Consider the following 25,417-nt stretch of genomic DNA (forward strand, 5'->3'; position numbering starts at 1 on the left):
AAAAGAAAAATCGATCATTTTGACCCATACAGTGTATTGTTGGCTATTGCTACAAATATACCTGTGCTACTTGTGACTGGTTTTGTGATCCAGGGTCACATATTCAAATCTATTCCATAGAAGTTCCCCCAAAATCAGTGCAGAAAACACAAAAATGCATGTAGATTCTGTGTTCCTGCTGCTGCATTCTAGATGAAGTCTTAGTGAGTCTAGGTGGGAAGACTTGAATTGAAATTTTCCATTTCCCACCATTAGAGCGTTCCAGTCATGATGCGTTCCAGACAAGCTGGATTTTTGGAATTGTCCACCTCTACTTCAAATTAACCAATGGAATGTCATTTTACTTGCCATCATCTTGGTAATGACATCAAATTGGGCTTCTTATTGGAGTTGGGGTTTGTAACGGTGTTATTTTAGAATCATTGATAAATGTGGTTTTAATTTTAGTTAACCCTGGTTGGTAAGAATTGGAAGTCTGACCAAAAAAGCCCCTTTCCAGTGATTATCTTTAAAGGGGTCCTATTATTCTTTTTCACTTTTTCAACTTTAGTTAGTCTGTAATGTTGCTGTTTGAGCATAAAAAATATCTGCAAAGTTACAACAGGTGCCGAGTGCTGCCAATCACAACACACACTGGCCCAGCTAACCAATCACAGCACATTTCGCATTTCAGAAGGCGGGCCTTCATTTGATACAGGAACTATTCGAGCCGTTCATGCCAGACTGAGGAGAGAGGTGTTGTAATAATGTAAAATATGTGAAAAATAATGTGTTTTTCGAACAACCTAGTATGAGGGCCTGTTCTAGTACACGCCCAAAACAAAATCATGACTTTGTAAAAGAGCATAATAGGACCCCTTTAAGTAGGAGGTGGGAGAATTCAAAGTTGTCTGGAATGCAGCATAAAAATGACCCTGTAATAAGGTCAATCCAGTCTTGACTGATGAATCTGCTCAGTGATTCTCATGAAATGGCTGAATGAGAACCAGCACCAGTGGACCAATGAATTCTCAGACGTCAAGGCTTTTGCGTAGCTTTTTGTAGCTATATGTTAGGTGTGTCGTTTTGCATTGCTGGTATCTCGTTTCAGGAACTTCTTGTTTTCAATCTCACTGAGTGATAGGGAAACTGAGCAGCGTGAGGGGTTCTCTCGTCTCTGCAGAATGCTGTCTTTAATTGCTTCTTTTATAACCTACGAAACAAAACAGAGCCATGTTGAAAGAAACTGCAAAAACTGCTGTGAAGGTGACTGGATCAGAGTTTGAAGGAGAAGAACTGACCTCAATGTTGTTGAGCGTGTTGAACTCCATGAGGTCATGAAGCCTCTTGAAAGCCTGGTTGGAATATTGGAAGTTGAAAGTAGAGAAGGGAGAGGCTGGATCGTCAAATATGTCAAAGTCGCCAAACTCTATCTCCTTGTCTGTGTCCCTGGGAACTCCTTCAACAAAACAGAAATGAGATTTTTTTTAAAGAAGTTCACACGTCACTAACTTTCTTAGTGACCTAAAAATAGTACAGAATCTGATTCGCTTGACATAACGTTTCTTCATTTAAAAAATTCTAACATCCTAAAACATTATTTCCAGGTTTAAATTAGAGTTTGAATCCCTGCATTTCAATGTGGCCTTAGACTTGTGGATCCCTCTGTATACAGTACAATTCAAAAGTTTGTTTGGGGTTTGTAATATTTTTTTATATTTTTATGCTCACCAAGGCTGCATTAATTTGATCAAAAATACAGTAAAACAGTAATAACTGTTTTCTATTCAGGGTTATTATAGCTATATGACTAGTTATAGCTATATAACTAAAAGCATAAAAAACACTGACAACTAGCTGTCAAGGCAATGTTTCTCATTTTCATTTAGTGTAGTGCTGTCAAACGATTAATCACATCCAAAATAAAACATTTTGTTTGCATAATATATGTGTGTATTGTGTATATTTATTATATAAATAATTATATATATGATATATATTGCATGTATATATTTAAGACAAATATGTTACGTTTATATATTAAATCGATTTATATATGATATAAATTATATTAATATAAATATATAATTTAAATACATGTAAATATTTATAAAAATATATGCTGTATGTGTGTTTATTTATATATACATAATAAATATACACAATACACACACATATGGAAACAAAAACTTTCAGTTTGGATGCGATTAATCGCGATTAATCGTTTGACAGCACTAATTTAGTGTAACTTGATGTACTAAAATAACTAAAACTGAAATAAAAATTTCTAAAAATTTTTATCTAATAAAAATGACAAAAACTAATAAAAATGACAAAAACACAAAATAAAAACAATTTCAGAATATTCATAAAAACTACAATGTATTGGTGGAAACTGTGATACCTTTTCAGAATTTTTCAGAATTTATTTGAATAGCATTTATTTGAATTGAAATCTTCTGTAATATTCTAAATGTAAATAAAAGTATATATTTCTTAAAAAAACGTGTTGACCCTAAACTTTCGAATGGTAGTGTATTTACAGTACATATTTATATTAAGTTGTGTGCACTGACAAATAATAATGACAAATGCATTGACACAACCTTCTATTGTGTTTTCCTTGTTGACTGCACACAAAACATCCAAATATACAAACATACAGTGCAATGTGCTTTACAATTTGCAAACAAGTCTCTGTGATTCTTTTTTTATGAATCAGTGGACCCAGTTGGTGAATCAGATTGAACTGAACATGCAGTAGGAACCACAGAGTGTGAATCATAGACTGAATCAGTCAGACAACTCACTACTTCACAGAATAGGCTGGAATGACTCACTTACTAGTTGAGCCACAGTTTCGTGCAAGTCATGATTTGAAATGAGCTGGGAACTTTTACTGTTCTTTTACATGCTCTCACCTGGGGCTTTAAAGTTCCGAAAGTCGATGTTGGCCAAGACGAAATGAATGACGGTGGGGCAGCTCTTGTCTCCCTTGTTGGGTTTGAACACATAGCACTCTTTCAGACCCTCTCGGTCAAATACTTTCGAATCGATCTTAGGGAATGGCAGCTTATTCATACGGGCCCATTTTTCAGCCAACAGTATCTCCTAACACAGACAAACAAGGACACAATTTGATGACATTTATAATGTTACAAAAAATTTCTATTACAAATAAATGCTGTTGTTTTGAACTTTCTATTCATCAAAAAAAAAGGTGAATAAAAATGTATGACAGTTTCCACAGCGATATTAAGACGCACCATTGGTTTCAACATTGATAATAATAAGAAATGTTTAATGAGCACCAAATCAGCACATTTCTGAAGGATTATGTGACACTGAAGACTGGAGTAATGGCTGCTGAAAATTCCGCTTTGCCACCACCATTATTCTAAATTGCAATAATATTTAGTATATATAACTTAGGGTGTTTTTACACAATAGCACTTTTGGTGCGCACCCGGGTTCGATTGACGTCAGAGTTCGGTTCGTTTGGATGATGTGAACGCTGTCTTCCGAACTCGGGTGCGCACCCACGAACCGTACCCGAGTCCGCTTAAAAAGGGTGGTCTGGGGTATGGTTCAAGTGAACTCCGGTACGGTTCGCTGCTGATGTGAACGCAATCGTACCAAATCACGGAAGTGAACCGCTATTTATGACTTATTTTTTGATAAATATGTGTGTTTGTGTGTGTTTCACTCGCTTTCCTGACGAGCGTGACTGACGCGCTGCAAGCAGAGAACTGTATATCTCATTTCTGTTCACCTTCAGAGTACTTTAGAGCATTTGCAGTACATTCGTAAGGCAGACGTAAGTGCTGTTATGTACTGAAGCTTTGGAAACAAAACCAACGGTTCAAAAACATAAATACAATTTGCAAACAAGTCTCTGTGATTCTTTTTTTATGAATCAGTGGACCCAGTTGGTGAATCAGATTGAACTGAACATGCAGTAGGAACCACAGAGTGTGAATCATAGACTGAATCAGTCAGACAACTCACTACTTCACAGAATAGGCTGGAATGACTCACTTACTAGTTGAGCCACAGTTTCGTGCAAGTCATGATTTGAAATGAGCTGGGAACTTTTACTGTTCTTTTACATGCTCTCACCTGGGGCTTTAAAGTTCCGAAAGTCGATGTTGGCCAAGACGAAATGAATGACGGTGGGGCAGCTCTTGTCTCCCTTGTTGGGTTTGAACACATAGCACTCTTTCAGACCCTCTCGGTCAAATACTTTCGAATCGATCTTAGGGAATGGCAGCTTATTCATACGGGCCCATTTTTCAGCCAACAGTATCTCCTAACACAGACAAACAAGGACACAATTTGATGACATTTATAATGTTACAAAAAATTTCTATTACAAATAAATGCTGTTGTTTTGAACTTTCTATTCATCAAAAAAAAAGGTGAATAAAAATGTATGACAGTTTCCACAGCGATATTAAGACGCACCATTGGTTTCAACATTGATAATAATAAGAAATGTTTAATGAGCACCAAATCAGCACATTTCTGAAGGATTATGTGACACTGAAGACTGGAGTAATGGCTGCTGAAAATTCCGCTTTGCCACCACCATTATTCTAAATTGCAATAATATTTAGTATATATAACTTAGGGTGTTTTTACACAATAGCACTTTTGGTGCGCACCCGGGTTCGATTGACGTCAGAGTTCGGTTCGTTTGGATGATGTGAACGCTGTCTTCCGAACTCGGGTGCGCACCCACGAACCGTACCCGAGTCCGCTTAAAAAGGGTGGTCTGGGGTATGGTTCAAGTGAACTCCGGTACGGTTCGCTGCTGATGTGAACGCAATCGTACCAAATCACGGAAGTGAACCGCTATTTATGACTTATTTTTTGATAAATATGTGTGTTTGTGTGTGTTTCACTCGCTTTCCTGACGAGCGTGACTGACGCGCTGCAAGCAGAGAACTGTATATCTCATTTCTGTTCACCTTCAGAGTACTTTAGAGCATTTGCAGTACATTCGTAAGGCAGACGTAAGTGCTGTTATGTACTGAAGCTTTGGAAACAAAACCAACGGTTCAAAAACATAAATCTAAAATTGAAGAGAGCCTTGGTACGCATTTTGCCGTCTTCTCCTGTGCCATCGTTACTAAGCAACGGGGTAAACAGCTGCTGGCTTGATGACGCAAACGAACCGCGGTTTGGACCCAAATAATATAATGTGAACACAGTCCAGCGGAGGCAGGGGGAGGGGGGAGCAATCGAACTCGGGTTCGGACCAAGCAATCGAACCAAGTGTGAAAGCACCCTAAGACCCATTCTGCTATATTCTCACAGGAACTGAGCTTAAAGGCAGAAACTGTGAAAACAGTAAAAAATTACTTCCTTTTTACTGTAACCTCAAACTGCATTGTGTGTAATATTGACAGCTAGTGTTTGAAATGGGTACTGCAGTCCAAATTCAAAATAATGGAGAGAGTTGTTTCTCCCACCCCCCTTCTCCTTGACTCACACGGGTTGCCAGATTGAGGACACGCAACAGGAACGAACACAATTGACAATGGAAGGTGATAAACTTTAAACTGGTCATAGAGCTTTTTAGATTGATGCCAAGGCCTAATAGGTTGGGTAGAATCTGTAATCTGACCCAGTTTATTTGCTGGCTTCCGTGGCTGCAATACGCTGTGTTTTCCCCCAACTGGCAACACAGGTTTCGAAATACTACTGAGTAAATTGGCAGTGGGCGGAAACACATGGACCAACACAAAAACAGACATTCTGACATGGAATGCAAATTTCAAAGTAGAATAACTAGCTGTAGCGTTGTGTTCAGAGAAATGCGAACTTAGCATGTGTCCTAAATATTTGCAAATATATTATGGTATTTTTATGCTTTAGTACAGTCAAAAAGTTACGTGCGTTGAAGACTGACACGGAAGAGAAGATATTGTTGAATAAAGTCGTTATTTTTGTTTTCTTTGCACACAAAAAGTATTCTCATAGCTTCATAAAATTAAGGTTGAACCACTGATGTCACATGGACTATTTTAACGATGTCCTTACTAGGGATGTGCGGGTCTAGTCGACTAACCGGTACAGCTCCTACTAGTCGACACTGAAAACAACAGTCGATTACACGACAGAAAAAGAAAAAAAAAACATGATTTTATCATTCAAATTACCGTCATTTTAACATTGCATTTAAAACATTTTAAATAACAAGTTAAAATAAAACGTTTGAAAAATAATACATTCTTTTTAAAAGTTTATCTGGGCGGAAACTAAATTTTTACCTCAGACCTCGTTTTCTTCGTGTCAGTTGCGGCGAGTTCAAAAATGACCATGCGAAAGACGAGAAGGTGTGGGATTATTTTGAATTAGAAGGAAACGGAAAAGTTGAGTAAACTGTGTAATGTCAAATTGTCTTACAATAACTCTACTGGAGCGATGCGTAATCATATTCAATACAGGCATGTAGGCGTTAGCTTAGAGCAGTGGTTCTCAACCCGCGGCCCGAGACGCTCAGGCCCTAGCCCGGCCGTGTCCGACAGCTTATTAGAATTACCGGCCCGAGCCCGTCTTTTTTTTCCCCCTTCTCCCAAAACAGCTTATACTACTGTTTCAGCTATATTAAAATAGTTCAGTTTTGTATGTAATGGCAAAGTGATTATATTTTGTTTCGTTTCGTTTTTTTATTAAGTTAATTTAGAAAAATTTTTTGGTCATTAAATATAAGTTTTTGTTTTTTAAAATAACGACCAAGCGGCCAGCGGCAGACAGTGAGCCTATGTGTCATGAATAAGCTTCATGTTAGACACTTACTTTGAATGGCGGGCTGGAGTCACTGGGCCTGGCTGAGAAGTCGAAGGAAATGATGAGGTCAACTCCTCTCTGTGGCCTCAGAATGAGAGGATAGGGCAGGTTAAAGGTAAGACCGCTGTCCACCACGTGGATTTTCTTACTCTTCACATCTAGGGGCTCATAGATTCGCTCAAACTCGTCGGGATCTGCAGGAAAATTTCATTTCAATGTTATCACTTGTTTGTCAATTACCTATAAAAGGAACTGCAGAATGCCATTTACTAACATTCATCTAGCTACTTGTGAGTAATGAAAATTTTATGCAACAATGTCATAATTTATTCAGCATTACTGTACAAATTCTTACAAGCACTTCTCTTTTTTTTCCCACACCCAAGTGTCAACAGGAAGTAGACTGCTGCTGAGTCAAAGAGACATGCAGTGCTATTACTATCAGTAATTATAAATGAGATTTTGCCTTCATCATCAGTAAGATTATAACAGAATTAGGGCTGAACGATTAATTGCATTTGCGATAATATCGCGATATGAAAAACACGATTTTTCAACCGCAGAGGCTGCGATTACACTCAGTCACGTGACACGCGAGAGTAAAGAGGTGTGTTCGACTTGAAGATCAGATCGGTGTATGACATCAAAGTACGGCGAGAGAAAGCATAAGGAGACGACCGCTCTCTTATAGCTCTCGCAGTACTTTGATGACACACACCCATCGGTCTAAGCAGCGCTGCTTCAAGTCGAGCGCGGGCCATCAGCAGAAAAAGAAAAGAAATAAAACGGTTAACAGCCAAAGGACGTAACTTAGAATGGGAGATGGATCGGTTTGTGAAAGGGAAGAGAAAAGCCATAGATGAAGTCGCACAGACCCAGGCAGTCAGATTTTTTTTATAGGTTTAAAGGGGGGCGCGATTTCCAAAATCATTCAGCCTTAAACAGAATGACACATAAACTTGAGAAAGTGCAGAAAACTCTCATTTAACACGATCTTGCAGTGACATGCGTGTCAAAGATGCTTCCTGTGTGATGTTTCTGCATTTTTAACCCCTGGGAGAAAAGTTAATCCTCACTGGGTGTGTTGGTATTTCTTAGATGTAAGAAGTTTTGAGAGCTGACTAACTGACTTCCTCCCACTCAGTCACCAATAATGTTTGAAAGCCCATCATCAAGTCTCGTGGCACCTGACCAGATTTCAGCCTATTGTTCCACCTACAGTCCGTCACACCCATTTTCTTTTAACTGCATACCTGACAAGACCAGGTTAAGTAGAGGTTTCAGGCACTAAGAAAAATACAGAGTGAAATTCTGGACAAAAACGTTGTGGGATTGAATCCTCTGAAGGGTGAATCTTGAATTTGATTAATGATTAAGGCGCCTTACGTTTGGTTGAACTATGAGTCAGGGGTTTTTAAAATGGGGTGTGAAGACCCCAAGTAGGTGCTAGGGGGTCTGTGAAAAATATCAGTGAAAAATATTTAAACTTGAAAAAAAAAGAAGTTAATTTTGCCTTAAAAAAAATAAAGATTATGAGATTTTTATCAATTTAATAATATAAAAATTATTATATTGAATAATATTCAATAATCTAGATGAAAAATGAAAAGCTAAATTAACATAAAAATGAGTTTTCCTCATATAGTATATAATGAAGTCTGTATATATATCAAATATATAGCTTTTCTAATTATAATAGCCTTCCTTTTTAAGGAGGGGGTCCTAGCAAGGGCTTTATCATATTTGGGGGTCCTTGACATCAAAATGTATCTAAATTTGAGAAGTTAATTTTGCCTTAAAAAAAAATCAAGATTATGAGATTTTTATCAATTTAATAATATAAAAATTATTATATTGAATAATATTCAATAATGTAGATGAAAAATGAAAAGCTAAATTAACATAAAAATGAGTTTTCCTCATATAGTATATAATGAAGTCTGTATATATATCAAATATATAGCTTTTCTAATTATAATAGCCTTCCTTTTTAAGGAGGGGGTCCTAGCAAGGGCTTTATCATATTTGGGGGTCCTTGACATCAAAATGTATCTAAATTTGCATAAAAGTGGCAGCTAAATGACTCATTTGTACCTGTAACAGCATCAACCTCCTCATCCACTGAGGTCTGGTTCATGAGGCCGCTGAAGGGAGAGAAGGGCAGGGAGGAGTTTAGGTTGAGTCCCAGCATGAAATTGTGCACCTTGCCGGCACGGCCCTCACGTGTGGTGAACAGGGTGGTGTCCCCCATTATGGAGGTCAACATGCGCTGAACCCAGCTAGCCTGGGCATGGCGCTGCCGCTCATCTTCTGCCTCTGCGCTCTCTGTGCCTCCTGGATGAAAGAGAGACAGAGGCAAACAATGATTCTCTGGCTCATTTTTCCCAGATGTTTACCTACTCTGCTAATATTTTCACTTCACCAACCACAAAAATTAATTAAAAATGTATTTTCAGTGGTATATACATGTATCAGAAAAACACCCTAGTAAAAAAGTAATATATTTAAAATACATTTATTTCACACTAAGCATAGTTAAAATCTATTAACATATTTCCTGACATATCGCTCGAGATTTACTGATTAATTAAACTTTATTTGGAGTACTACTTGTGCACAATGAACATTTCTTAATATTAAACCCAAAATGTGTTTTAATCTTACTGTTGATGAGGATTGTATGATTTTTGAATAATATTGGTCTTTAAATGCAAGGTATTTAAAGTGTACCTGAAGTATACTTGCAATAGCTCCACTTTAGCACAATCAAATATAATTCAGTTTATCTTTAGTTGGACTTCAGCACTACTTCCGCACAATTAAAGTGCATTAAGTACAAAATTAGTTGTTCCAATTTAGCAGAGTTTAAATATACCAGTTTAGTATACTAAAAGTACAGTTGCAGGGTATTTTTATTAAGTACTGTACATAAATATATAAATGTATTTGTAGTACACTTAGCATGAAATAAATGTATTTCAAATACATTTTAGTATATTTATCTTTCCATAGGGTATGCTTACATATATTTATCTTAAGTGTATATATGTTTTTATTTTTACCACAATACATTTATTAGATTTTTAATTTGCAAAAATACCTGGAAATTATGTAACTATGATGTAACTCAAAGTTCATAATACATACAATTTTACTGGAAACTGTTTGCATATTGTGTAAAACATTACACAGTTAGATATATGTTACCTTGGTAACAATTTAAATGAATGAATAAAACATTAAACAGATACATAATGTTACCCTGGTAATATCAAATGAATAAATTAATAAAACAAAATTAAAATACCAATGTTCAGCATACCACACAAAACCAAATGTCTAAACATGTAAGGTATAAAAACATGTACATGAAGAAACACGGGATGTAATGACGCAGCACAGTGTATGTGACAGTCCCATCAACTGATCTGAAACTCTCACACACTGACCCCAAACCAATAGGTCATTGTTATTGTTGAGCCCTGAACTGAACTGAGTGTATGTGTGTGAAAGAGAGAAAGTGAAAGAGAGATAAACGATCAGAGAGGACTTTCTCACCCCTTTGAGTTTCCTCCTCATTATCTGCTGAATCATCACCCACAATATGCTCGGGTTTAATTTGCTCTGAAAAACAGAAGATGCAAACCGTTTCAGATTGTACCCATGATAAGAGACAACCCCTTTCTTTTCATTGATGATGTAATTCAAAGTTCATAATACATACAATTTTACTGGAAACTGTTGGCATATTGTGTAAAACATTACACAGTTAGATATATGTTACCTTGGTAACAATTTAAATGAATGAATGAATGAATAAAACATTAAACAGATACATAATGTTACCCTGGTAATATCAAATGAATAAATTAATAAAACAAAATTAAAATACCAATGTTCAGCATACCACACAAAACCAAATGTCTAAACATGTAAGGTATAAAAACATGTACATGAAGAAACACGGGATGTAATGACGCAGCACAGTGTATGTGACAGTCCCATCAACTGATCTGAAACTCTCACACACTGACCCCAAACCAATAGGTCATTGTTATTGTTGAGCCCTGAACTGAACTGAGTGTATGTGTGTGAAAGAGAGAAAGTGAAAGAGAGATAAACGATCAGAGAGGACTTTCTCACCCCTTTGAGTTTCCTCCTCATTATCTGCTGAATCATCACCCACAATATGCTCGGGTTTAATTTGCTCTGAAAAACAGAAGATGCAAACAGTTTCAGATTGTACCCATGATAAGAGACAACCCCTTTCTTTTCATTGTCCCGAGTTTCACTGTATGGGTGACACTCACAAAAAAGTATTTAAATTTTGCATAGAAAAACATTAAGATTCTTTACTACACTAATGAGAACATGGATGAAAATAAAGTCCCAGTCTGGAAAAACTTAATCAAAACTTACGTATGAATAGTGGAACATGAACATACTGAACTGTTACTTATGCTACTGTACTTATGAACTGTACTTATCTATGACTGAGGTCACACGTGAAATGTGTGTAGATCAGTGTGGCAGTGTGTTAATCTTATCACTTATCACTCATGCAGTGATGTGTGTCAACTGTACATGTTTGCAGTAGAACAACTAGTATTGGCGCATTTCAGCATGTTACAAGGATACAAGCTGACAATATGATAACAATCTAACTTGGCCTACATTTGGGTTCTTTTGAAATGTGGAGCAATTTGTCTCTTCCATCAAGTTCTTTGCCTCTGATAGCTAACAGACAGTGTTGGGCAAGTTACTCTGAAAATGTAATCAAATTACTGATTACTCCTTTTAAAAGTAATCACGTTACTGTTCTGATTACTTTATTTCAAAAGTAATTAGTAATTAGTTACATTACTAGTTACGTTACTTTTTTCTCCATTACATTTATGAAATCCCAGCATACACGCTCCCGATAAATATTTGTTATTAAAGCAACATTCACAGAACACTGTTATTTTTAACTAAAGCAAGCGGCTGCTGTGTGCATGGTTTGGCAGAATGCCAGCAAAGAGCGCTGCATTTATAATCTCTAAAAGACATCTCAGTTCATCGCAATCTCACAAATCTCTGTTATAACACAATAAATATATGCATAATGAATCTTTCATAATGTCTACAATTCGTGTGTTATAATGAGAGGATTCGTGAGCACGCAAATTTCAGCACTGCATTGCTCAACGCTGCAAATACGTGTTATAGCCTAAATAGAAGGTCTGCATATGCTTGCACCTGTTAATCGTTTATATTTTATATTAGTTCATGTTGCTTTTGTGCAATAGATGAATAACAATTTATTTGTTTATTCTGTCAGCAATGTAACGCGGCAGTAACGTATAGAGACTTCGGCTTGTAACTATACTCTAATTACTATTTTGAAAATTATAACGTGTTAAATTACTCCGTTACTAAAAAAAGTTATCAAATTACAGTAACGCCTTGCTAAGTAATGCTTTATTGCACAACACAATCACACAAAGACACAATCTTACTCACCCAGCTCCTCCTCCATTGTGCTACTGCTGGTTGTCTCCTTCACCCCCAGAACCCGGTTAAAGAGGATGGAGAAAGCACTGCCCCATACACCTGCAGCACATACACTTACATTAAAACTGCTTAACGGCAAACAATACTTGGAACTGATATTCTAGTAAACAAAATTATGAAGGACTTCTTTCTGACTTTTTTCAACTGAGAAAATGTTCTTGCTTGAAAGGGTGCAAGATGTTTGTGCAAGAGAAGTGTTCTTTATTTAACATATGTAGCATTTATATAAAGTTACATTGTAACAAACTTTATTTGTTTCCCGCATCCCGCACACACACGAGTGTCTACCCGCACGCACCAGCACTCGCCCATCTTCTCCCGTGCCACACTCTGTTGCGTCGGGTCTCGCGGGAGCAGGTCTCTAATCCACTGGCACTTGACTCGACAGTGCGTGTGCTACATCCTCTTTACAATCTCTAGATTATAAAACACTGCATTCTGTCAGCAATGTAACGCGGCAGTAACGTATAGAGACTTAGCAGTATCATGAACATTTATTCAATTTAAAATAATACGAGCATGTAGCATTGTATCATATTCTATAGTGTAGTATATGTATTTTCAAATTGCAGTTTCAATGCGGCTGTATATACTTAAAAAGTATATACATTTTTAATTTTTTTAGAAAATGACAGATCGTTTCGATAGATAAGACCCTTATTGCTCAGCTGGGATTGTGTAGAGCACTTTGAGGCTGCATTGAAACTGCAATTTGGGTCTTCAACACCTTGGTCCCCCGAAGCCCACCATATGGAGAAAAATCCTGGAATGTTTTCCTCAAAGTAATCACACAGTACATGAGTAACTGCTGTCAGTATTCAGTGACACTATATGCATATTGAGGGGTCTCTTAGCAAACCGTTCTGTTGAAATTCAGAGCAGTCCCAGTCTTACCCATGAGGAAATGTAAGGGGTTTTCCTCGTATTGTTTCACAACGTTGCCCATAAAGAACTTGCTCCCAAACAGCCCCGGAGACATGAAGGTGCCGTATTTGGCCATGCCAATCTCATGCGGGCTGAACTCCACCCAGTCTGATTGAGACAGAGGAAACAAACCCAATATTATTAAGCCAAAATGACAATCAAAGGCGTTTTTATCTATTACACTGCACTACCAATACTACTCAACTATCTGACTCATGTTCACACAAATACAAAGCGTAATGTACAGTAAGTGACTCGCATTGATCTGACAAATACTTCCACTTAACCATCATATGTTTAGTTACAATCTCTGATCCTATTCAACAGAAAACAACCTACCCACACAATGACTAGTGTCTAAAAATAGTGTGTCTACACCTGTGGGCTGTGAAAATTCATAATGAATTCACAGTGGGTCAATCATTATAACAAGTATTTGCATGTTTTCCACAGTATTAAGCAAATGTAAACAAATCGATAGTGTTCAGCTTCCACGGAGGCCATGAAGCGGTATAATACAAATTTGTACAAATACGGACAGTTGCTGTCTTTCTCATTTCTTTTTAATAATATTTCTACAATTCACACAACAATCAATAGCGGACAATACAATATAATGTAGCATTCTTAATGTTTATGTGAACTGTCATCTTACCTGCGAACATGAGTTCAGAGACATCAGGTTTGACGTGCAGACAGGTGAAGAGAGGAAGGGGGCTCTGACCTTCATTAATTTTCGCCTGCAGGGAGCTCAGTTTAGTGTCCATTCTCTGTGCAAAACACACACATACACACACACACAGCTTAACAATCAAACTTTTTTCTTTAGGGCATCTGTGTCAATGCACGTAAAAATTGATATAGGCATAGCATTTTCTAAAAGGATGGTGCTAAAAGTGTAGTTTAATTAAAGGAACAGTGCATCTTAAAATTAAAGTCTCCTCATCTTTTACTCATCCTCATGTCATGTCTGACTTACTTTTTTACATTGGAACATGAAAAGAGGACATTTTAAACACTCTGCTGGTCAGACAGGATTGTTTCTCACACTAAGCTAATGTATAGCTTTAGTATGTATATAAAGTTGTGTTATTATCTGATACTTTTATGATGATTTTGCGTCCTGTTTAAAGATTAAAAGCTCCAGTCTGCATTAATTGTAACTACGTGGACAAAAACAGCAAGTAGATTTTCAAAAATTCCTCCTCTTGTGTTTCACAGAGAAAATAAATGATGACATTTTTGGTGCAGTTTGGGTCCATTCAAGCAATAGAAATATTTTCCTAAAATCAACTGGTCATCACGTATATCAGACACACTTTCAGTGGTCCATTATTGCTAAGCTGCATCTATATCTCTGCAAATATTTCAGAAATGTCATATTTAAATAGTAAATTATTCAAAAATATCTTACTCTAGTGGACAAATAAGCAACATGAATGCACAATATCAAGTGCACACATTTTCTCATACACTACATTTCAAAGGTTTGGGGTCATTAGGAGAAAAAAGTCTTTTATGCTCTCCAAGGATGCATTTTGTAATTTACTGATTTAAAACAAAAAATACAGTAAAAACCATAATATTAGTACAATTTAACTGTTCTAAATTTAAATGTATTTTAAAGCGTAATTCCAGTGACAACAAAGCTGAATTTGTAGCACTTATTACTCCAGTTTTAAGTGTCACATGATCCTTCAGAATTTATTTAAATATGCTGATTTGGTATTGAAAAGAATTGTGGTTGAAAACAGTTATGCTGAAAACCATGATACTTTTTTTCAGGATTCTTTGATGTCATAAAATACACCATTAATTTGAAATAGAAATCTTTTGTAACATTATTTCACTTTTGATCAATTTAATGCATCCATGCTGAATAAAAGTGTTAATTTCTTTCTTTCTTAAACAAAATATTAATGGTATACATTAATGGTAGTATGCGTTCCTAAATACAGGTGCTAGAGAAGTATCTTCCTAATTTACAAGGACCATCCTCCCCAAGAGAAGGGTCCATTTGCATTGGGATGCATAATAGAGAGACAACATACAAAGGAGTCTTTGTACTTGAACAAACTACAGTGTATAAATAGAGTACAGTGCAGCCCAGTGCAGTTCATGCCACTATTGATGGCCTGCTGCAGTAAAAACTCTCAAAAACCCAGTTTGTATTCCTGCATATCTCACCCCTGGAATAAGAGTCTCTCCGATCAACATCCCAAAGATGTCAGTGAAGGTGACAGGCTGTCCGGCCGATTTCTTCTTCCACAGCGCTTTAACGTAGCGGTTGATGTTTTGGGGCAGGAGCAGTTTGAGCGGGCTATTGCTGACTCTGTTCATCAGCTCCATATTAATATCCCCTGGGCCTTTAGCGGGAAACTCAGGGTGCGAGTACAGCATGGACATATACCTGTAGAAATATAACCAACATGGATGTTTACGAGATTTTTACCATTTTTGATGTGATTGGTGATTGATGTGGTTGTTGAAGTGTTTAGAATAGTGTTTAGCATATTGTTATGTGGCTGCTAGGGTATTCAGGATGGTTTCTAGGGCATTGCTTTGTGGTTGCTAGGGTGTTTTGGATGGTTAATTAGTGACCCACATAAACCTTTTTGGATTTTCTGGTCCCTGGAAAGGTTCTTTAATGGCATCTATGGTTCCATGAACATCCATAGAACCTTCCCACTGTACAAAAGATTCTTTATAGTGGAAAAAGGTTCTTCAGATTACTAAAATGTTCTTCACTCTAAGAAAATAAGCTATTCTTTTGAGAACTGTTTACTGAAAGGTTCTTAGAGGAACCCAAAACGGTTCTACTATGGCAATGCTGTGAAAAGCCCCTTCTGGAACCATTACTGGAATTTTTAAGATTGGAGAAGCCCATGGGATTTTTGCATCTGTTTTAAAGAAAAAAACTAAACATTCGACTTTTACTGACCATGTTGATCCAGAAAGTCCTGCCACGTATGTTGCACAGTCAAGCACCCCAGATTCATACAAAGCCTTCATCACACCAGAGAAACCAACCATTGCACGGAAACCACCTCCAGAACCCAAAATGGCGATGGTGGGAACCTGTGCAAAAATAGAGCTGCTATCAGAAAGGATCGCTCTCGATAGATATAAGATAAGAAGTTTATAAGGCAGCTTTTGTGGTTTTTGACTTTACCTCTCTAGGTGAGGCTGGAAGGAAGTGTGGGTTTTCCATTTTGAGAAGCTTCTTGATGCTGAGCATAACTCTGTCCCTGCGCATCTGCATGAAGAGTTTCTCCTGATCACACAGTGCCATGCTGAAGCGCAAGTCTGTGGACGCACTGCACAAAAATGATTCACTTTCAGTTCCTCATTCACTCCTGTATGCATAAAATTTACACAATGTATAGAAATAAACATTTCTTCATACATACCACACTTCTAAGAACAAGTCGAGGAACACTTTTGTCATCTAGCAAAAATCGGAGAATAATAAAAAAAATAAACAATTAGACACTGAAAAGCAGTAACTACGAATTTAGTTCATGGCAAGTTCATGGTGTAAACCACAAAAAAGAGAAAAAAATAAGAAAAACCTTTACCTTGCCAATAGATAGGCTCACATGCTCTGTCTGCCCCACTTTGAGCTTTGAGAGGGAATATTTAGCTGTGCCCAGAGTTTCGTCCATGACATAATTAGCGTCCATCAGTGTCATCTAAATAAAGAGCATTCAAAAAGCATTATAACAAAGTGCTGATATATTTTCTAATACTTTCAAAATTCAATACAACACCTTTAATATTACTTCATTAAACCATGCCATATAAACCAACAACGGCACAGGCACACTTTTCAAGCAAAACATTTCACAAAAAGACGTTTATACAGTCTTAAGTGATAAAACAATACATACTACTACCATTCAAAAGGATGGGGTTGGTAAGATTTAAATATTTTTGAAAGAAGTCTCTCATGATTATAAAGACTGCATTTATTTGACCCCCCCCCCCCCCCCTCCAGTGGAGTGGGGTTGAACCCCTCACAGCATGGAGCACATAGCTAATCAAGAAACATGTTCCGACACAACAGTAACAATTAACCCTCATTAAGGGTAATACATTCTTCTCAGTCTAATCAGACACACATGCATTGACACAGATGTGTCGCACACACACACAAACAGACACAGTTGGTGGCATGGGTGAATCTGATAGGGTCTTTGATGATCATGTTGACTTTGATGCATTTCTAATTTGATGTCACAATTTCCCACAATCCTTTGCACTCCTTTCCAAATGGAGTGGAGTTGAAAAATATGATAAAAAATACAGTGAAAACAGTAATATTTTGAAATATTATTAAAACAGTTAAGTTATTTGTATTTTAATATATTAATAATGTAATTTATTCCGGTGATGACAAAGCTGAATTTTCTCATTACTCCAGTCTTCAGTGTCACATGATCCCTCAGAAATCATTCTAATATGCTGATTTAGTGTTGAAAAACTTACTGACCCCACATTTTTGAACGTTAGTGTAGGTTTAGTTTAAAATTAAGACAAAAAATGTTTGGGAACTTTATAGCTTCAAGGGCCCCTTGTGTAAACTTGATAGGGTTCCGACTTCCAAAACATCCACTAAATATCACCATGACACCAGCTGGTTAAACGTCACTGCAAAAGCAGCTGAGAAATGTGAAGTTAGTCTAGTATAATTTACCAGCAGATTCAACTTGATTTGTGCATACATTTTAAAATCCATACATTTTAAAGTGTGACTTAAGTCTCAAAATACTTTTTGGGACCACTGTTTTGAATCAGGAGATAAATACAGAAAATGCCTTTACAAGCAAGTGCACTAATACTCTATAAGTAATGAGAGTAGACATTTTTCACCTCCAAAACATTGGGTTGATTGGGATCCAATATGAATTCAAATGTTTCATTCCACTTTGGGTTAATGTCGTTATTTATGTGGCGTGTTCGTTTTCTTGACTCTGGTGTGGTTGGAATGGACAGTTCCACATAAGGGTCTGGGGTGTCCACTGTGAACAAACACACAGTCACTTAAGTATAAATCCGCATTCAAGGGTTTATTTAAATAGCAAGAAGACAGCATAAATATATACTCACATAAATCCCCAAATGCTCCTTTCGTCACATTTTCAGCTCTCACCACATTTACTTTCAATCTATGAGAATACTGATGCTCAACCTGCGCATATGATCCACAAAGTCAAGGATTTAGAGCGTCAAGAGCAGTAAAATGCGTATGTATGTATAAAGGAAGGAAGCTCATTTAACTGAAGTAGGAAATAGACATTAGGTGATTCCCAAACAGAATTATTTCTAGACAGTAAATGTGCCTTGAACGTCATAAATTCAGCAGCTGTCTGCATGCAAATAAATCTAACCACTGCAAAAGAGCAGCAGCTTTACACTTTCCATTTCTAACATAGAGACTAAATGTTAATGCATATTGATAACATTAACGAATAAATTAATAGATCTTAAAAATACAAACAAGATTTTTTTTTTCAAAATCTCCAAATACCATGTCAACATTAAGGATTAATTTACCCTGACTTAATGAAACAGGTTCTACTTTAAGAGTTTTCTTAATGACATGAAACTTACTATGATGTACTGATAGGGATCTATGGAGGACATTCTGGCAGCAATGTGGAGGTCAGGAAGACGCTTTATTTCAAGACAGTCCGGAAAACATCTGTGAAATTAGACAATAAAAAAAGAGAAAGAAAAAAAAATACTGTCTACGCACTAGCGGTTGAAACATGATACCGCCTTTCCGAATGACATGCAGAATTTAACATTCTGAGACCCAAAAGTACAGCTCGCACTCAGTTCAGAAGTATGATAGAAACTGTTAAAGCAGGTTTTTGTTGCCTATAAGTCTTACACGCGTGGATACTAAAAGTTTTACGACTTTACAGAGAAATGAAACATGCAACAACTTACCATAACCGGTGGTACAGTGATGTTGGACCCTCTCCGACAAGAAAGTCATTTCAGGAAGCCGAGAGGAATGCGCATACCGCACTACTGGGCGGACTAAAAGATGTGCGATTCGAACGAATCGTTCGTTTGAGATTGTTCATTGCAATGATTCAATCGAACCGACACGCACAGCGTTTGTAAATCTTACAGAATATAGTTTATAAGTAAAACACCTAAACCTATATGAGGTGGGTGAAGGGTTGGGACTATATAAATTGCAACTTTTGACACAATATTTTTTAAACTACTGAAAGTTTATCTGCCAAAATGCAGGGCTGGCAGGGTTTTAATTTGACTGACTGCACCAAATTGGACCACCAAAATGTACGCTAAATACAACTAATATATAAACGTAATCGAAAATATCAGTGATGATATCATTATTGAATAAAATATCTAATTATACAAACAAGAGACCGTTAAATCGATGACTCAATGTTGAACAAGTTCATTGAAACGAATCATTCAAACGAATCGATTCGCTAAAATCAGTCGATTTCAGGGCGGACGCAAAACTCTTCCCCCGCCCCAGCTCTTCAAATTTCACTCGGACTCCGATGGGAATGATTTTAGCGCTATGTTAATATTTTTAATATGCTATAAGTGAGAAATGTCATCGCGTGCAAGTGCCCAGGTTTTAATTTAAGATGATGACAGACTGATTAAATTATAACGCATAAAAATAAACCCACATGTAAGATTGTGAATGACTGTAATAGCGACACTTTCTCTGACACAAGGTGGCGCTCATGAGTTAAAGTAATGCGTTAATAATCACTGGAATGCCCTTGGCCTATTGTCTACTCTACAAGTCGTGTCTGGTTTTGAAAACTAAGGAGGTTTACAAAGTAATTCTATCTTTTCTCAATTTAAAGTCATGTCTAGTTGATCAAATGTATAATAAATATAAGAGGCCTAATAAATTATAATAATTTACTCATATAATGTATTACTTAATAGCATATTTTGGAGGAACATACATAAAGTAGGCTTCTTATAAACACTGGATATAGGCTAAATCCTGAATATAGCCTATAATATAGAATATAGGCTATAGGCTAGTTGCAAATACGAGCATAGCTATAAATACCATTAAGATTATCTTCTTTCATTAGGTTTATTATTTATTATACAGTATATGTGTCATTGTAAACGTGTTTACCAATAACAATTTGATAAATAGGCTAAATAACCTATTTCAAATTAATAAATCCTGTTCTATTCATTTAATAATCAATTATTAGCTACTTCTTCCTGAATATAAATACTTAAAAACAGAAAAAATCCGTTAAACGTGCATCATATGGAAAAATACAGTATACTTCTGACGTTACAAACCCTTTTTTTCCCTTCTTCTCGTCTTGGAAATTGCGCAAGCGTCTCGTTCTCAAGCAGTTAAAAGGCACAGGAGCGCATCCAGGCACTCACATTCCACGCGCTCTACCAGACAGAGTACACTGCTTCTGCTTCGGAGTAAAACATTCTACATACAACTTCTGGAATGAATAAACTGATTTGCCTGGTCTTACTTTCAAGCTGTTGGATCTTTCTCGGTGAAGGATGTAAGTTAACTCAGCTTTAGCAATGTTAGACTTACGTGCTTCTTTCAGACTTTGACTGTTCTACCCAAATGCAGTCTAATCATGCCTTTTCTTCATGACTGTTTCCTGCAGACGACCCTTGCTGTGCACAGCCTTGCCAAAACCAAGGTGTGTGTTTATCTAAGAGTGCTGACGCTTATGAATGTGACTGTACCAGGACGGGATATTATGGTGAAAACTGCACTACCCGTAAGTCTGGCCATGGATTGTTTTTACACAGATCAACATTTTACATAAAAGAAGATTTGTGCACTCAACACTGTTTTTTCTTGCCTCACAGCCGAACTTCTCACACTTATCAAATCAACTCTGAAGCCGAGGCCAAACATAGTGCATTATATCTTAACGCATTATAAATGGATCTGGGACATCATCAACAACATCTCCTTCCTGAGAGATGCCATAATGAGATATGTCCTGACATGTAAGTTAAATGTGAATTCATCGAAATATGTAACAAAAATGAGACTAAATAAATATGTAAAATTACACTTTTCCTCTTTCTTGTTTTACAGCAAGGTCCCATTTGGTCAACAGTCCACCGACATACAATGCAGATTATAACTACAAAAGCTGGGAAGCGTATTCTAACTTGTCCTATTACACCCGCACCCTCGCCCCATTGCCCCAGAACTGCCCTACACCCGATCTCCCAAATGCAAAGCAGGTGGTGGAGAAGGTGCTGGTGAGGAAACAGTTCATCCCTGATTCACAGAGGACCAGTCTCATGTTTGCTTTCTTCGCCCAGCATTTCTCTCACCAGTTCTTCAAGTCAGACTTTAAAAAAGGACCAGCCTTCACCGAAGCCCTGGGCCATGGAGTAAGTGGCATTCATTAACTATTTTACTTGGGAACATTTTACATCCCATCCAAAGTCTATAAGGAACAAGGAACTGCAGTACAATTTCTAAAGGTTCTCTAACGTTTTAGGTGGATTTGGGGCATATTTATGGAGAGACACTGGAGAGACAACACAAACTTCGTCTGTTTAAAGATGGAAAGCTAAAGTATCAGGTTTGTGGACATTAAAATGGACAGCATTTTTTCACCCCAAAATCAAAATTCTGTCATTCACTCATTTCATTCTTTTGCGGAGTCCATACAATAAAAGTCAGTAGGGACCAAAACAACTTTGGATCCCATTGACTTTTATTCAAGCCATTCTTCAAAATATCTTCTTTAATGCTGAAGAAAGAAAGAAATGATGGCCGAATTTTTGTTTTTGGGTGAACTATCTTTTTAAAATGGACAAGTATTGCTTGTTGGTTTAAACCTAGTAAATGAAAAATGTATTTGACTCATAGGTTGTGGATGGTGAGGTGTATCCTCCATTGGTGAAGGATGTCCAGGTGGAGATGCACTATCCTCCTCACGTCCCAGAGGAACAGAGATTTGCTGTGGGCCATGAGGCCTTCGGTCTGGTTCCAGGTTTGATGATGTATGCCTCCATTTGGCTTCGTGAGCACAACCGCGTCTGTGATATCATGAAGCAAGAGCATCCCGACTGGGACGACGAGAGAATCTTCCAAACCACTCGTCTCATCCTGATTGGTGAGTCTTGGTCTCATCATCCAAAACCTTCCTGATATTCTTAACTTCGTGGAGGAATTAAATATTCCCGCTTTTTTCTCCCATGCAGGTGAGACCATCAAAATCGTGATCGAGGACTATGTTCAGCACTTGAGTGGCTACCACTTCAAGCTCAAGTTTGACCCGGAGCTTCTCTTCAGTGAGCGCTTCCAGTACCAGAACCGCATCGCATCCGAATTCAACACTCTGTATCACTGGCACCCGCTGATGCCTGACAACTTTCAGATCCAGGACCAGGTCTACGGCCACCACCAGTTTGTGTTTAACAACTCTATTTTGACCCAGCACGGCATCCGCAACATGGTGGATTCCTTCACCAAACAGAGGGCTGGAAGGGTGAGTTTCACTTATACTGTAGATTATAGCTTCTCAGAGAAGCCTCATGCCGTTCCAAATGACTTTCTCTCTTCTGTGGAACATAAATGAAGATATTTTGTAAAACGCCTCAGTGTTTTTTGCCCATAAAATTAGTTATTGGGGTCCAGTGTTGTTTTAGACATTAGACAAACATAGTTCTTCAAAATATCTTTTGTGTTCATACAGTTTTGGAATGACATGAGGGTGAGCAATCCCCTAGTCTTTACTCTGCTGGCTTTGCTAATGTCTATCATTTTTGTGTGAGCAGGTTGCTGGTGGACGTAACCTGCCTGCTGCAGTTCAAGCAGTGGCTGTTAAAGTTCTGGAGCATTCCAGAGAGATGCGCTACCAGTCTTTAAATGCCTACAGGAAACGCTTCAACATGAAGCCCTACTCGTCTTTCGAGGAGATGACAGGTAAGATCATTCAACATTTAAAAAACAAAAACTACATAGGTTCAGAAATGGGAACATTTTGAAAAAATACATCTTGTGTAATTGTAACCTTATCTGTATGGTAAAACAGGAGACAAGGAGCTGGCAGCCGAAATGATGCAGCTGTACGGTCACATAGATGCGGTTGAGCTGTATACTGGCCTTCTTGTGGAGAAACCCCGACCCAACGCTGTGTTTGGGGAGACTATGGTGGAGATGGGAGCGCCCTACTCTCTCAAAGGCCTCATGGGAAATGCTATTTGTTCTCCTGAATACTGGATGCCTAGCACATTTGGTGGGAAAGTGGGATTTGACATTGTTAACACAGCCTCATTGAAGAAGCTGGTGTGCATGAATATCAAGGGACCTTGTCCGATGGTGTCCTTTCAGGTGCCTGATGTGAAATATCAGAGTTCAGAAAACATGAATTCAAGCTCAGTGCACTCCCCACAACATCATATTAACCCAACGGTTGTCTTGAACGAGCGAAGTTCAGAGCTCTAAAAGATTTTGAAGGCCTCATTGCCTTCACCATGATACTTGATGTCATATTTGTTATTTATTTGTTTATTTAAGTAATTTATTTCAATATGTATTTATTGCTGGGTTTTTGTATTGCTATTGACATGCAACATGCATTTTAATATTTTTTTTTACACATACTTGAAAGAAAGTCACATGAGATTTTCCCTTTAGACAGATTTTTATAACAAATAATTAAATGTAGCTGTTTCAGAAAACTGGATATCCACATTTCAAGTGCAACTGTTGCTAATAATGCGCATTTCTTGAATAAAAACATTTTGATCTTTTGTTAATATATGTTTTGTGTTATTTCATTGTCAGTTATTCTTATTCAAACAATTACATCTATTCAGCACAATGCTCAAGCATTTAACTTGAAAAAGAAAATCATGAAGTTTTATATACAATATTTATGTACAATAAATGTAATATGAAATGTCTGGGATCTGTGATGGGGAAAGATTACTTTTTTAGGACATAGATTAAGAATATAAAGGAAGCATGCAAAAATACAGTGTCTAGTTTAAGTTAACTAAAATCGGCTGAAAACATTTTCATGTATCATTTCTTGAATTCTTACTTTTGGGGTCACAAAGATTTTTCCAAAATGAAATTATTACTTTTATTTAGCAAGAATGCATTACATTTATTTAAAAGTGACATTTATAATTTTTTACAAAGGATTTCTATTTTAAATACGTCAAATAAATGTGCATTTTCAGCTGGCTGCTAAAAATTCAGCTTTGCCATCATAGAAATAAATTACATTTTAAAATACATTACATAGCAAACAGTTGTTTTAAATAATAATAGTATACTACAATATTACTCTTTTTACTGTATTTTGATAAAATATTACAGATTTTTTAAATATTTCCAACCCCAAACTGAACAGCATTGTATTTAAAAATGTCTTACAAATTTTGTCCAACCTCAAAAACCGGACAACAACATTTATTATGTGCATAATAATACATATGTATTGTGTATTTATAAGTCTTACGTGCATTCTGCTGAAAACAGATTACACTAAAATAATTGTTTTAATGTTCTCTGATTCTTTGGATTGTGCTGAAATCATGATGTATCATTCACTGTGTACTTGGCCCTGTAATTTCTGTAACTGCTAAACTTTTCTTTCGTGACTTTTACTAAAAGACTTTCGAGTGAAACTGCTGAACTTGCTGAACTTGCAAAGCAGTATGTCTGCCAAAAAAAAAAAAAAAAAACCCCGGTGAAGCTCTTGAGCCAATAGTGATTCAGTAGATCCAACTTCCTCATGATTTTACATGATGTGATGCATACTGACTGAAATGAACCCAGACAAAATAACACCACTGTACTGACCTGACACAACATACTGTCAGAGTCTGTTCCATGTTTTGTGTGTGTCCTGCTCCCCATGTGCCTTCCCATGCCCTTATTTGGTTAGTTTCCTGTTCCTGTCCTGATTAGTTTATTTCATTTGTCCCAGGTGTTTCCCTTGGTTTTATTGCTCCCAGGTGTGTCTCGTCATCCCCTCCTCCTGTGTGTGTGTGTATAAAATGTGTTCCCAGTCCCAAATTCTCGGTCCGCTGTTGTACGTCTTCGTGAAGGTCTTCCTGTGTTCGTCTCCCTTGGTTCCTTGGTGCAAATAAAGTCTTGTCAACATATTCTCCAGTCTCC

At 37.1% G+C, this 25,417-nt stretch overlaps 2 protein-coding genes across 2 annotated transcripts; one reads left to right on the plus strand and one right to left on the minus strand.

Annotated features, from left to right (window-relative positions):
- Positions 1-806: 806 nt before the first annotated feature.
- On the minus strand, positions 807-19,288 carry LOC107693742 (cytosolic phospholipase A2-like). Its single transcript, XM_016493249.1, has 18 exons — positions 19,207-19,288; positions 18,865-18,955; positions 18,361-18,442; positions 18,124-18,272; positions 16,830-16,943; positions 16,662-16,699; positions 16,424-16,568; positions 16,193-16,329; positions 15,439-15,661; positions 13,907-14,021; positions 13,222-13,359; positions 12,277-12,366; positions 10,918-10,983; positions 8,869-9,108; positions 6,784-6,968; positions 4,099-4,288; positions 1,281-1,438; positions 807-1,192 (listed from the first exon to the last, which is right to left on the minus strand). The coding sequence occupies exons 2-18, from the start codon at positions 18,895-18,897 to the stop codon at positions 1,052-1,054; spliced, it is 2,244 nt and encodes a 747-aa protein (XP_016348735.1). The 5' UTR covers positions 18,898-18,955; positions 19,207-19,288; the 3' UTR covers positions 807-1,051.
- A 1,392-nt stretch (positions 19,289-20,680) lies between these two features.
- LOC107693741 (prostaglandin G/H synthase 2-like) lies at positions 20,681-24,049 on the plus strand. The gene is made up of 9 exons (XM_016493248.1): positions 20,681-20,807; positions 20,919-21,035; positions 21,127-21,270; positions 21,362-21,666; positions 21,777-21,860; positions 22,151-22,397; positions 22,486-22,772; positions 23,062-23,209; positions 23,319-24,049. The coding sequence occupies exons 1-9, from the start codon at positions 20,747-20,749 to the stop codon at positions 23,729-23,731; spliced, it is 1,806 nt and encodes a 601-aa protein (XP_016348734.1). The 5' UTR covers positions 20,681-20,746; the 3' UTR covers positions 23,732-24,049.
- The last annotated feature ends 1,368 nt before the right edge of the window (positions 24,050-25,417 follow it).

This window comes from Sinocyclocheilus anshuiensis, unplaced genomic scaffold (genome assembly GCF_001515605.1).
Source record: "Sinocyclocheilus anshuiensis isolate Anshui unplaced genomic scaffold, SAMN03320099.WGS_v1.1 scaffold1472, whole genome shotgun sequence".
Lineage (NCBI taxonomy): Eukaryota > Metazoa > Chordata > Actinopteri > Cypriniformes > Cyprinidae > Sinocyclocheilus > Sinocyclocheilus anshuiensis.

What these genes read in the sequence shown, in the direction of transcription:
- LOC107693741 (XM_016493248.1), top strand. Translation starts at nt 20,747, where the DNA reads ATGAATAAACTGATTTGCCTGGTCTTACTTTCAAGCTGTTGGATCTTT. An exon ending in TGGTGAAAACTGCACTACCC is followed by an intron (nt 21,036 to 21,126) that starts GTAAGTCTGGCC and finishes CTTGCCTCACAG; the next exon opens with CCGAACTTCTCACACTTATC. An exon ending in GTCTTTCGAGGAGATGACAG is followed by an intron (nt 23,210 to 23,318) that starts GTAAGATCATTC and finishes ATGGTAAAACAG; the next exon opens with GAGACAAGGAGCTGGCAGCC.
- LOC107693742 (XM_016493249.1), bottom strand. Translation starts at nt 18,897, where the DNA reads ATGTCCTCCATAGATCCCTATCAGTACATCATA. An exon ending in CTCTGAACTCATGTTCGCAG is followed by an intron (nt 13,360 to 13,906) that starts GTAAGATGACAG and finishes TGTCTCAATCAG; the next exon opens with ACTGGGTGGAGTTCAGCCCG. An exon ending in CACAATGGAGGAGGAGCTGG is followed by an intron (nt 10,984 to 12,276) that starts GTGAGTAAGATT and finishes TCTGTTTTTCAG; the next exon opens with AGCAAATTAAACCCGAGCAT.